The 13,777-nt window shown below is 43.3% G+C and overlaps 1 protein-coding gene across 4 annotated transcripts in view; it reads left to right on the forward strand.

Annotated features, from left to right (window-relative positions):
• Positions 1-2,588: 2,588 nt before the first annotated feature.
• LOC137249759 (KH domain-containing, RNA-binding, signal transduction-associated protein 3-like) overlaps positions 2,589-13,777 on the forward strand; it is a 57,821-nt gene continuing 46,632 nt past the window's right edge. For all 4 annotated transcript variants that reach the window (XM_067781619.1, XM_067781620.1, XM_067781622.1 and 1 more), the window contains exons 1-2: positions 2,589-2,843; positions 2,918-3,039. In XM_067781619.1, the coding sequence (XP_067637720.1) occupies positions 2,687-2,843; positions 2,918-3,039 (279 nt within the window). In that variant the 5' untranslated portion in view covers positions 2,589-2,686. The remainder of the gene's footprint in view (positions 2,844-2,917; positions 3,040-13,777) is intronic.

Below are 13,777 nucleotides of genomic sequence, written 5' to 3' on the forward strand. Positions count from 1 at the left end.
GATTTTCGGTTACATAATGTTCTGGGTACTATTTTACCGGTAACGCTAAGAATCGGGCCGTTAGAGTGAAAATTTTCCTTGCTACAAGTGTGGCGCTTTATATTTTGACTCTAATTTAAATAAATTTTACTTTCCGTATGTTTCCGCATTGTTGCAGGCTACAAATACATTAGTATTCTTATTTCCGCGGAAATATATGCGACTACCCTTCAAAAAACGACAGTACTCTATAAATAATGTAAGGAATACTCCTTTGGGAGTATAGGACTGCTCCAAATCTAATCTATATTCATAAAAAAAATGTGCTCCAATTAACATTGCGATGTCCTAGGAGGGGAGTAGGTGATCCCACTCTCGCTTTGTTTGTGAGTATTCCATAGAGTACATACGTGAGAGTACTTTCCAAAGTACTTTCACTGTAGTACTCCATGGAGCACCCACAGAGGATCATATGCCAAAGTACTAAAGAGGAATTGTGTCGGAAAGAATTATCGAAGTGAATTTAATTTAAAATGAAAGTAAATTAAGAGGGGCAATACAACTTTTATATTTTATACTACGAATATTCTTATGTTATTTAGCATTTGCGTGAATAAAGAAATTAATATAATACGCATACGCATACGTGAATAAAGAAACTAATATAATATGTATACATAAAACCAGTGCGCTGTTGCATTTTATCAAAGTTGCCAAAGTAAAATTTTATTATCAGTTATTTGCATGCAATATTTTTCTTTTGGTAACTCTGTTCGATCGTCATCGTGTCGTGATCACTGTCGTTAAAAAACGAGCAATGATCGGCTGATGGTGGTCTGCAAACGCATTGCAAAGGAGTATTGTTAGAGTACTCCAACATGAAGAAAATTGAACACGTAATCCAACAATTTTTGCAGGGTATTTCATCTGTGAATAATACAAAGTTTTTTTAAACTATCAAATGCAACTCAGCTTGAAGTACTCTTACGTACCAAAAAGGCTGTTTGTAGTTTTGACGTTTATCGCTTAGTTGACACACTTGTATAGGTACACTATGCTCGGGGGGTGCTGTTCTAAACTTTTCCCGTTGTGAGCTAAAGTAAAGTATTACCAAACAATATAATCCATATGGATCAATTTATTGTTGCATTTGCATGTTGAATACCCTTCAAAAAACGCGAGTACTCCATAAATAGTGTAAGGAATACTTCTTTAGGAGTATAGGAGTGTTCCAAAACAAATCTGTATTCTTACAAAAAATGTGTTCCAATAAACATTGCGATGTCCTAGGAGAGGAGTAGGTGATCCCACTCTCGCTTTGTATAAGAGTATTCCATAGAGTACAAACGTGAGAGTACTTTCCAAAGTACTTCCACTGTAGTACTCCATGGAGCACCCACAGAGGATCATATGCCAAAGTAGTAAAGAGGAATTGTGTCGGAAAGAATTATCGGAGTGAATTTAATCTAAAATGAAAGTAAATGAAGAGGGGCAATACAACTTTTATACTTTATACTATGAATATTCTTATGTTATTTAGCATTTGCGTGGACAAAGAAACTAATATTTCTCTATACTATAGCATGTATACATAAAAGCAGTGCGAGGTTGCATTTTATCAGAGTTGCCATAGTAAAATTATATTATCAGTTATTTGTATGCAATATTTTACTTTGACAACTCTGTTCGATCGTCATCGTGTCGTGATCACGGTCGTTGAAAAACGAGCAATGATCGGCTGATGGTGGTCCGCAAACGCATTGCAAAGGAGTATTGTTAGAGTACTCCAACATGAAGAAAATGGAACACGTAATCCAACAATTTTTGCAGGGAACCCTTCAAAAAACGCGAGTACTCCATAAATAGTGTAAGGAATACTCCTTTAGGAGTATAGAAGTGTTCCAAACTAATCTGTATTCATACAAAAAATGTGCTCCAATTAACATTGCGATGTCCTAGGAGAGGAGTAGGTGATCCCACTCTCGCTTTGTTTGTGAGTATTCCATAGAGTACATACGTGAGCGTACTTTCCAAAGTACTTTCGCTGTAGTACTCCATGGAGCGCCCACAGAGGATCATATGCCAAAGTACTAAAGAGGAATTGTGTCGGAAAGAATTATCGGAGTGAATTTAATTTAAAATGAAAGTAAATGAAGAGGTGCAATACAACTTTTATATTTTATACTACGAATATTCTTATGTTATTTAGCATTTGCGTGAATAAAGAAACTAATATTTCTTTATACTATAGTATGTATACATAAAACCAATACGCGGTTGTAGTTTATCAGAGTTGCCATAGTAAAATTTTATTATCAGTCATTTGTATACAATATTTTACTTTTGGCAACTCTGTTCGATCGTCATCGTGTCGTGATCACGGGCGTTAAAAAACGAGCAATGATCGGCTGATGGTGGTCCGCAAACGCTTTGCAAAGGGTATTGTTGGAGTAATCCAACATGAAGGAAATAGAACACGTAATCCAACAATTTTTGTAGGGTATATCTCCGTATTTGGAGCGCGATTCATTGGAACGGAATAGATATGAAATACTGCTTTTGTGATGCGGCTTTTAAAGTTTTTTATCGACTGCAATTTATCGATGACTTACGGGTATATACATTTTCATCTCTAGTACCTGGGTACAAATTAATCTTTTCGGAAATAAGAGATTTGGTTAAAATTGTTCCTGAGATTTTCATAGAAATGGCTGAAAGTTATGAAGAAAACAATGGAGTTCAGAAAGCTGAGGAGCATGAGCCACGTATAAACGGTGTGGCTCAGAAGTTTCTTGCTGACTTAAACGAGGAACGTGAACGTTTGAGCAGTGAATTTCCCTTGTGTACTCTACTAATTGATGAAGGTATGTATATTTAAAACTAAATACGTGTACTTGTTAAAGTTCGTAAACGTTTAACTTTTATACATGAAATATAGCTTTCGAGCGTGTTTATAGCACCGGCCGTATACCAGGTACAGAATTTCTTGCAGACGTGTATAAGCAGAAGCCTATTAAGGTGATACAAAAGGTTTTTGTACCGGTGAAACAATTTCCCAAGGTAATTAAAGCACCTTATCTTATTATAATTATGTATTTAATGAATATTTAAAAAAATTTATCTCAGGTATGAGTTATTAGAAGTTAAAATCGGCAATTTCCATGTGGTTTGTTGTATAGTTGTTGTGCACAGAACATCCCGAAAGATACTACCATCTCTTGCTCGTGACACACTGAAAAGAGTATGACCGTCTGAGATACTGTCTGCTGAACAGACAGTTTTCGCCTAACTGTCAAAACCTGGACACCCAACAAACGACTGTTTGATCTAGCCTGGCCTCAAAGAGGTGTAAGGAAACATCTCAGTAAGCACTATCGTGAGATCCTGCACTTGCCAACACAGCCGTTTCCCCCAGATAAGAATAAAGGAAGGCCCCAAGCAAAATACATATAATCGGTAAATGCCTTTTATAGGTCGCGCCCGGTGAACATCGATATCCATATACACTATGTTCCCCTTGCGCTTCCCAAGGCAGTCGGTTCTATGTACCGGGGCTACTCGGGATTTTTCCCGACCAAGGACTGTCATTTCAGTGTGACCCCATTTAATTTGTTGCGTCCCTCTCACAAATTGTCATCTCTCCTTGCAACGGGACTGCTCCATATTCTCTTGCTCCGATAAGGTATCGAACCCAATCCGGACACGTCTCCTGACCCCGGTCCTGAGAAATGGTTGTGCTGCATCTGCCGGAAAAGAATCCTTTAGGACGGTCATACTCTTGTCAGTGCGTCTCGTGTAAGGGATGGTTGCATCGGACAGGTTGTTCTGGCTAGAACCCAAAACTGGATGTCCGCGCAACTTCTATAAATCTTTGTGGCCCCTTGCTGTTCACGCCCTAGGGCGTCCCGTAGTCTACGCCTTAGCGCCCACCTCCCCCCACTACCTTCCAGCAGCCCCGCTGCTCAGCAAACCATGACAAGTACCCGCTGCTGCTACCACTCATAACTACTACCTTCGTAGTAGAGTCGGTAGCAATGCTGAGCATCAGCCCCTGCCCCCGTCTTCTCCCACCCTGTTGTTGTTGTTGTTGTTGTTGTTGTAGCGATAAGGTTGCTCCCCGAAGGCTTTGGGGAGTGTTATCGACGTGATGGTCCTTTGCCGGATACAAATCCGGTACGCTCCGGTACCATAGCACCATTAAGGTGCTAGCGTGACCATCTCAGGAACGATTTATGTGGCCACATTAAACCTTCAGGCCATTCCCTCCCTCCCTACCCCCAAGTTCCATGAAGAGCTTGGGGTCGCCAGAGCCTCGTCTGTTAGTGAAACAGGATTCGCCGCGGATAGGTGAGGTTGACAATTGGGTTTGGAGAAGCTATATATTGCGCTGGCAACCTGAAAGGTTGCGCTGGCAACCTGAAAGGTTGCGCTACACAGCCCCTTGAATCTGGTATTTTAGTCGCCTCTTACGACAGGCATACCTACCGCGGGTATATTCTGATCCCCTAACCCGCTGGAAGGAAACTTGCCGTTTCAACAGGGGTGGACCATAAGGAAAGGGGTGTTAGAGGCGTTGGTTCCACATTACAATTGAAGAGATGGTTGGTGTCATGTGGGGACACATTGCAAGCGGGGCATACATTTTGTATGTCAGGGTTGATCCTGGATAGGTAAGAGTTTAACCTGTTACAGTATCCAGAACGAAGTTGAGCAAGAGTGATACGCGTTTCCCTGGGGAGTATGCGTTCCTCTTCCGCAAGTTTTGGATAATTTTCTTTAAGTACTGGATTCACCGGGAAATTCCCGGCATAAAGGTCCGACGCCTGTTTATGGAGTTCACCAAGGACCTGCTTGTGTTTTTTCACTTCATACGGCTGGGTTCTCAGGTGCCGTATTTCCTCAAAATGCTTACGGAGATGACTCCTTAAGCCCCTAGGCTGTGCTGGTTCATCAATCAGATGTCTGTTGGGATGCCCAGGTTTCTGGGTATTCAACAGGAACTGTTTGGTCAGCATCTCATTTCTCTCCCTGATGGGGAGTATTCTCGCCTCATTATGCAGATGGTGTTCTGGGGACATAAGAAGACAGCCCGTGGCGATTCTGAGAGCAGTATTTTGGCAGGCCTGTAGTTTCTTCCAGTGGGTGATTTTTAGGCTGGAAAACGAATTGAGAGAGAATAAAAGTTTTGTATCAGGTCATCAGTGGCTCTGATATTGCATAAATGAAACGACATATTAGGTGTGTTCCGGAACTTTTATAAAAAAAAATGAAGTTGGTTGGTGATATGAAGAATTTTTGTTTACAATTGAATGAACAGACAGCTGATTTCGAGCCCCATTCCTGGAAACGAATTGAGAGAGAATAAAAGTTTCGTATCAGGTCATCAGTGGCTCTGATATTGCATAAATGAAACGACATATTAGGTGTGTTCCGGAACTTTTATAAAAAAAAATGAAGTTGGTTGGTGATATGAAGAATTTTTGTTTACAAATGAATGAACAGACAGCTGATTTCGAGCCCCATTCCCGGAAACGAATTGAGAGAGAATAAAAGTTTCGTATCAGGTTGTTGTTGTTGTTGTTGTTGTAGCAATGCTCGCCCCACCTAATAGCCGCGACCGATCACAAATTGTCATCAATATCCTCTAACGGGAGTCCAAGGAAACTTGCCGTTTCAACAGGGGTGGACCATAAGGAAAGGGGTGTTAGAGGCGTTGGTTCCACATTACAATTAAAGAGATGGTTGGTGTCATGTGGGGACACATTGCAAGCAGGGCATACATTTTGTATGTCGGGGTTGATTCTGGATAGTTAAGAGTTTAACCTGTTACAGTATCCAGAACGAAGTTGAGCAAGAGTGACACGCGTTTCCCTGGGGAGTATGCGTTCCTCTTCTGCGAGTTCTGGATATTTTTCTTCAAGTACTGGATTCACCGGGCAATTCCCGACATAAAGGTCCGACGCCTGTCTATGGAGTTCACCAAGGACCTGCTTGTGTTTTTCCGCTTCATAGGGCTGGGTTCTCAGGTGCCGTATTTCCTCAAAATGCTTACGGAGATGACTCCTTAGGCCCCTAGGCGGTGCTGGTTCGTCAATCAGATGTCTGTTGGGATGACCAGGTTTCTGGGTATTCAACAGAAACTGTTTGGTCAGCATCTCATTTCTCTCCCTGATGGGGAGTATTCTCGCCTCATTATGCAGATGGTGTTCTGGGGACATAAGAAGACAGCCCGTGGCGATTCTGAGAGCAGTATTTTGGCAGGCCTGTAGTTTCTTCCAGTGGGTGGTTTTTAGGCTTGGCGACCATATGGGTGACGCGTAGCACGTAATCGGCTGGCTAATTGCTTTGTATGTGGTCAAGAGCGTTTCTTTATCTTTTCCCCAGGTACTGCCAGCAAGGGATTTGAGGATTTTATTACGGCTCTGAATTCTTGGAACAATTGCGGTTGCGTGCGCACCAAAATGTAGATCCTGATCAAACGTCACACCCAAGATTTTGGGGTGTAGGACAGTCGGTAGCGTAGTGCCATCGACGTGGATGTTCAATATGGTCGACATTTGGGGCGTCCATGTTGTAAATAAGGTCGCGGAAGATTTAGTCGGTGACAATGCCAGGTTTCGCGAGGCGAAAAAACTGGAGAGATCAGGGAGATAGCCGTTTATTTTATTGCATAGCTCATCGGTCTTTGGGCCTGGGCCTGTGGCCATTATTGTGCAGTCATCGGCGTAGGAAACGATTGTGACTCCTTCCGGTGGTGAAGGTAGCTTAGATATGTAGAAATTAAACAAAAGCGGGGATAGGACACCACCCTGTGGCACCCCTTGTTTAATTCTCCTTTGTTTTGATGTTTCGTTTCTGAATTGCACCGATGCCTGCCGACCACCCAGATAATTTGCGGTCCACCTTTTAAGACATGGGGGAAGGGTGGACCCTTCCAGGGCTTGCAGTAACGAGCCATGGTTGACCGTATCAAAAGCTTTTGATAGGTCTAACGCTACGAGTACTGTTCTATGGTGGGGATATTGATTCAAACCGCAATTTATCTGGGTGCTAATGACATTTAGCGCGGAGGTAGTGCTATGGAGTTTTCTGAAGCCATGCTGATGAGGGGCTAGCTGCAAATGTGCTTGGAAATAAGGGAGCAAAATGGCTTCAAGCGTCTTTGCCACTGGCGATAGGAGAGATATCGGACGATATGACTCACCTACGTTAGCTGGTTTCCCAGGCTTTAGTAGCGGGACCACCTTGGCCATTTTCCATTTCTCGGGTATGACAAAGGTGGAAAGAGACAGGTTGAAGACATGCGCTAAATATTTGAAACCCTCTTTCCCTAGGTTTTTAAGCATCGGCATGGCTATGCCGTATGGGCCCACTGCTTTGGATGGTTTAGCGCGACCAATGGCGTCCTCAACCTCTCTAGCGGTGATGGTAATTGGTGACGCGCTGAGTTTGTGTTTATGTGCGTGTCTATTGGCTCTCCGTCTATCTTTGTCGACCGTAGGATGCATTATATATTGTCGGCAGAAAGCGCTCGCGCATTTTTTCGCATCCGACAGCACCTTATCGCCAAAGGCGATGGAAACTTTGTCTTTGTGCTTAGTCGGATTCGATAGGGACTTTACGGTGGACCAAAGTTTACCTACACCGGTAGAGAGGTTACAACCTCTTAGGTGCTCTTCCCATTTCGCCCGCTTGTGTTCGTCCACAAGCAATCTGATGCGTTGGTTTATATCCCTTATTTGGGGGTCGCCTGGATCAAGCTGTCTTATAAGGTCGCGTTCCCTCGCTAAGCTCGCGGCCTCCGCCGGGAAGTGGGGCCGGATTTCGGGAATTCTCCCGGCGGGAATGAAATGTGCCGAGGCGGATTCAATGACCTTACGGAAGGCACGCTCCCCTTGGCGGGCATCAGTCGGGATAGGGAGGGCAGCAAAGCTGCTGTCTGTTGCAGATTTATATTCTTCCCACTTTCCTTTTTTGAAGTTTATGAAAGTGCGTTTTTCGGTGACGATGAAGTCGGCGGTACGCTCGAACGAAATAAGTATGGGCAGGTGGTCGGATGCCAATGTTACCATCGGCTGCCAGTTGACGCAGTTTACGAGTTCTGCGCTCACGATTGAGATATCTGGCGAGCTGTGACAGCTTCCTACCATACGTGTGGGGGCGTCTCCGTTTATTGTGCAGAACGTCGTTTCTTCTATTTGATCCGCCAACATCTCACCCCTACTGTCCGCCCGCAAGTTTGAATGCCATACATCATGATGGGCATTGAAATCGCCTAAGATAATGCGATTGTTGCCAGTGAGTAAGGCCCTGATATTAGGGCGGTATCCACTGGGGCAACAGGTGGCAGGAGGGATGTAGATGTTGATGATTTCTAGATTTGCATCGCCTGACCGGACAGATAGGCCTTGACGTTCTAAGACATTGTCACTGCGGTCGATGCCAGGATCAAATATATGATATTGCACAGAGTGGTGTATAATAAACGCGAGGCCGCCTCCATTACCGCTCTCGCGGTCTTTCCTGTGGACATTATAACCAGAGCAGGTCTGCAATGCAGATCTTGCTGTGAGTTTAGTCTCTTGAATCGCAGCAATGCGGATGTTGTGCCGCTTCATGAAATCGACTATCTCCGTAATCTTCTCAGTTAGTCCATTACAGTTGAACTGCAGAATTCTGAAGTGCATGAGGGGTGACGCCGCCACTCTAGGGGTAAGTGAGGGGTGAGTACGCCTAGGTTGTGGAAGGCCAGGACGCAATTGCTGTTGTGGCCTTGGGACTGGGCGCCCTTGGGCAAGCATTGGGGTACCCGGATGATTTGGGTTTGCGACCTGGCAACATGGCGCGATGAAACCCGTCGGGGGGGTTGCCGTCGCGGAGACCAGAACATCTAGGAAAGTGGCACCACCCAAGGCAGGAGCTGCATTGAGCGGATGTCGCAAACCTATATATTCTGTGCTGGCAGACGGTGCAAACGGAGGCAGGGACTAAGAGTCTGTTTCCCTGACCTGCACGATTGCTGCCAGAAAAGAGGGGGGGGGGGGGGGGGGAGAAGACGGGGGCAGGGGCTGATGCTCAGCATTGCAACCAGCTCTACTACGAAGGTAGTAGTTATGAGTGGTATCAGCTGTTTGAGTTGTTGGCGCCGTGGGGCGCGAGCAGCAGCGGGGTACTTGTTGTGGCTTGCTGAGCAGCGAAGCTGCTGGAAGGTAGTGGGGATACGCTTAGGCGTAGACTACGGGACGCCCTTGGGCGTGAGCAGCAAGGAGCCACAAAAGATTTATAAAAGTTGCGTGGACGTCGGGTTTTGGGATCAAGCCCAGAACAACCTGTCCGATGCAACCATCCCTTGCACGAGACACACTGAACAGAGTATGACCGTCCTAAAAAGATTCTTTTCTGGCAAATGCAGCAAAACCATTTCTCATGACCGGGGTCAGGAGACGGACCCGGATTGGGTTCGATACCTTCCCGGAGTAAGAGAATATGTAGCAGTCCTGCTGCAAGGAGCTGCTGGGAGGATGACAATTTGTGGGAGGGACGAAACAAATTAAATGGGGTCACACTGAAATGACAGTCCTTGGTCGGGAAAAATCCCGAGTCGCTCCGGTACATAGAACCGACTGCCTTGGGAAGCGTATCGGGTCATCAGTGGCTCTGATATTGTATAAATGAAACGACATATTAAGTGTGTTCCGGAACTTTTATAAAAAAAAAATGAAGTTGGTTGGTGATATGAAGAATTTTTTTATGTTTTGCAAGGTCACCATGTTTCAACTATTTTATTCACAAACCATGGCATATCTGCGGCAATAAGCGGAAAAAGCAAAACTCACTTATTTATTATTTACCTTTTTTCGCTAGACAAACAGACAAAAGAAGATAAGAAATATTTCATTCAATCTCAATTTTACGGAAATCTAAAAAATGCATTTCAATTTCTGGCAAATTAAGCACGTCCAATATTTATTCAGGTAGGGCTTTGAGGGGGGGGGGGGGGGGGGGGGGGGGGGGGGGGGCGATGGGCGACCCCCCTGTATCCGCCATTGCGTGTGGGGGCGTTGATGTTGTTGTTGTAGCGATAAGGTTGCTCTCGAAGGCTTTGGGGAGTGTTATCGATGTGATGGTCCTTTGGCGGATACAGATCCGGTACGCTTTGGTACCACAGCTCCATTAAGGTGCTAGCCCGACCATCTCGGGAACGATTTATGTGGCCACATTAAACCTTCAGGCCATCCCCTCCCCCACGCCAGAGTCTCGTCTGTTAGTGAGACAGGATTCGCCGCGGATAGGTGAGGCTGACAATTGGGTTTGGAGAAGCTATATATTGCGCTGGCAACCTAAAGGGTTGCGCTACACAGTCCCTTGAATCTGGTATTTTAGTCGCCTCTTACGACATGCATACCTACCGCGGGCATATTCTGACCCCCTAACCCGCTGTGGGGGCGTCTCCATTTATTGTGCAGAACATCGTTTCTTCTATTTGATCCGCCAACATCTCACCCCTACTGTCCGCCCGAAAGTTTGAATGCCATGGATCGTGATGGGCATTGAAATAGCCTAAGATAATGCGATTGTTGCCAGTGAGTAAGGCGCTCATATTAGGGCGGTATTCACTGGGGCAACAGGTGGCAGGAGGGATGTAGATGTTGATGATTTCTAGGTTTGCAACGCGTGACCGGACAGATAAGCCTTGATGTTCTAAGACAATGTTCCTGCGGCCGATGTCGTGATCAAATATATGATATTGCGCAGAGTGATGTATGATAAACGCTTTCCAAGGCCGTCGGTTCTATGTACCGGAGCGACTCGGGATTTTTCCCGACCAAGGACTGCCATTTCAGTGTAACCCTATTTAATTTGTTGCGTCCCTCCCACAAATTGTCATCTCTCCTTGCAACGGGACTGCTCCATATTCTCTTGCTCCGATAAGGTATCGAACCCAATCCGGACCCGTCTCCTGACCCCGGTCCTGAGAAATGGTTTTGCTGCATCTGCCGGAAAAGAATCTTTTTAGGATGGTCATACTCTTGTCAGTGCGTCTCGTGTAAGGGATGGTTGCATCGGACAGGTTTTTCTGGCTAGAACCCAAAACCAGACGTCCGCGTAACTTCTATAAATCTTTTGTGGCCCCTTGCTGTTCACGCCCTAGGGCGTCCCCCACTACCTTCCAGCAGCCCCGCTGCCCAGCAAGCCACAACAAGTACCCGCTGCTGCTTGCGCTACACGGCGCCACCAACTCAAACGGCTGCTCCCACTCATACCTACAATCTCCGTAGTAGATTCGGGAGCAATGCCGAGCATCAGCCCCAGTTTGATCAGTTTGATACATACATATACATATATTCATTCTATATAAAAAAATGGAGAGTAAATGCGACAAGTGCAAAAGTACAATACATGGAGAAGTGTCAAAAATTCGTTGCGAAAGGGTGTGTGGGAAATATTATCATTTATCACCAAAATGCTCTGGCATAGACCAATACAGTGTTAATAAATTAGAAGAATGTGAAATGCTTAGATTTATGTGTACTGATTGTGTGCAGTATGTTCATAACGTAGATGACATTCTAAAAGATATGCAGATGGTAGTGAGCAAAAATGGCAAACAACTATCTGAGTACAGGAATGAATTTGATAATGCTCTCAAGAAACATGAAAGAGAAATAAAGCAAGTTTTGAAAGCAGTGGAAGTTGCATTAAGCGACAGAATTAAGGCAATGCAAAAAGCGCAAGAATCATGCGAAAAGAGTGTTGTAGAAGTGAACAAAATACGGGAAATTGCTGAAGGCTTCAAGCGAAGCAGCGAGCAGGTCTGTGATGAATTGAAAACAAACAAGGATGACAATAAGAAAATGATTGAAGAAATAAGTAAAGAGAATAAAAAAATGTGCAATGAAATAAAGAAAAATGTTAATAGTGTTGAAGCCAAAGTGTCATACGCAGCGATAACAAAAAATGATGGACAAAAAAAAGAAGTGTTGCCAGACATTAGAAAGAATCATCCCTTAATTGTCAAGCCGAATAAAAGGCAAAATATAGAAATAACCAAAACTGACCTCAACTCGAAAGTTGATCCTAAAGAGCTGCAAATAACTAATATAGTAGCAAGGCAAAGCGGAGTTGTTATTGTTGAAAGCGAAAATGACCATGAGCGTGACAAAATAAAAAATGTCATTGAGAATAATCTGGGAAATAACTATGAGGTTAAGATTCCTAAAAAAGTGAAACCAGCAGTCATGGTGACTGGTATAAATTTTAAATATAGCGACGAGGAACTGGTGCAAAGAATTAAACGACAAAACATTTGTTTAAGTGAAACGGAAATCAAAATTGTTAAGCAATATGAAGTGAAAAAGAACGCGAAAAACTATTATAATGCTGTGATAGAAATGAATGTTGAAGCGTTCGCAAATGTACTAGCTGGAGAGAGGCTTAATGTAGGTTGGGAACGTTGCCGAGTATATGATGCAGTGCAGGTTTTGTGTTGTTTTAAGTGCAAAGGTTTCAATCATAAAGCTAAAGACTGTAAAGAAACGGAAGTGTGCACTAAATGTCATGGCGCACATTTTTCCAAAGAATGCAATGAGACAGCAATTAATAAATGTATCAACTGCATTAGAGCAAACAAAGATCTGAATATGGGACTAGATATAAACCACGATACTATGGATAGATTTTGCCCTGTATATCAGCAGAAGCTGAATGTTAGGAAAAACATATGGGATACTAGCAACAAACCAAATATAATGTGACTATATCACGTAAAAGCGTATACTACAAGTACTAAGGAAGGCTGTATACTGCAGTGCATATATCTTAATATTAATAGTATTGTTTCAAATAAAGTAGAACTAGAACGTCTTATGGAAGTTAAACAGCCAGCTTTAGTAGTGTGCTCCGAAACCTGTACAACAGATAATATAATGGGCTCCGAGTTAAATATTTCTACATATAAATTAATCCGGTGTGATTCACACAGTAGGCACACATGTGCGTTATTTTATATACATGAACAAGTAGAATTCAACGTTGTATGCAATAAGTCTTTCGACATGAACATATGGTGTGTTATTATAAAAATTAAAAAATGCGCTCTAAAGTGGAAATTTGGAGTAATCTACCACTCACCTAGTAGCAGCGATGCAGATTTTGTTAAATATTTAAATGAGATCGTCACAGAGCACCTTAAAGATTCGGATAATAATCTAATTATTGGGGACTTTAATATAAACATGAATATACCATCCACGTACTCTAACCAGCTTAGAAGTGTGTTTGCACAAATGGCCATGGTACAAAAAATTGATTTTAATACGAGAGTAACGGAGCACTCAGCTACAAAAATTGACCTACTATTTGCCAATAATGACCAGATCAAAATTGAATGTGCCAGCGAATATAAAATATCTGATCATGAGACAATCTGCTTTCAAATACCTACTTCAAAATATTGCAGAATGAGAAAATATGCCAATGCCGTCTGTTGGGAGAACTACAGCGCGGAGAACCTGATAAATCTGCTGCGGATATGTGATATAAGTTCTATATCTAATATAGTGTTAGAAAATAGGGTTCAGGCTTGGAATGATATCTTGTCTGAAGCCATGCAAAAGTTGACATACGAGAAGAGGATCAATATAAAATTGCGAAATAAGTGGTACGACCGTGAACTAACAGTACTACATAAAAGAAGATTTGAATTATATAAAACTGCGATTAGCACAGGTCATTGGGATGATTATAATGCCGTTAAAAAAATATATAAAAAAACTATAATACTTAAAAAGAAGAAATA

This window comes from Eurosta solidaginis, chromosome 4 (assembly GCF_040869045.1).
Source record: "Eurosta solidaginis isolate ZX-2024a chromosome 4, ASM4086904v1, whole genome shotgun sequence".
In the NCBI taxonomy this organism is placed as follows: domain Eukaryota; kingdom Metazoa; phylum Arthropoda; class Insecta; order Diptera; family Tephritidae; genus Eurosta; species Eurosta solidaginis.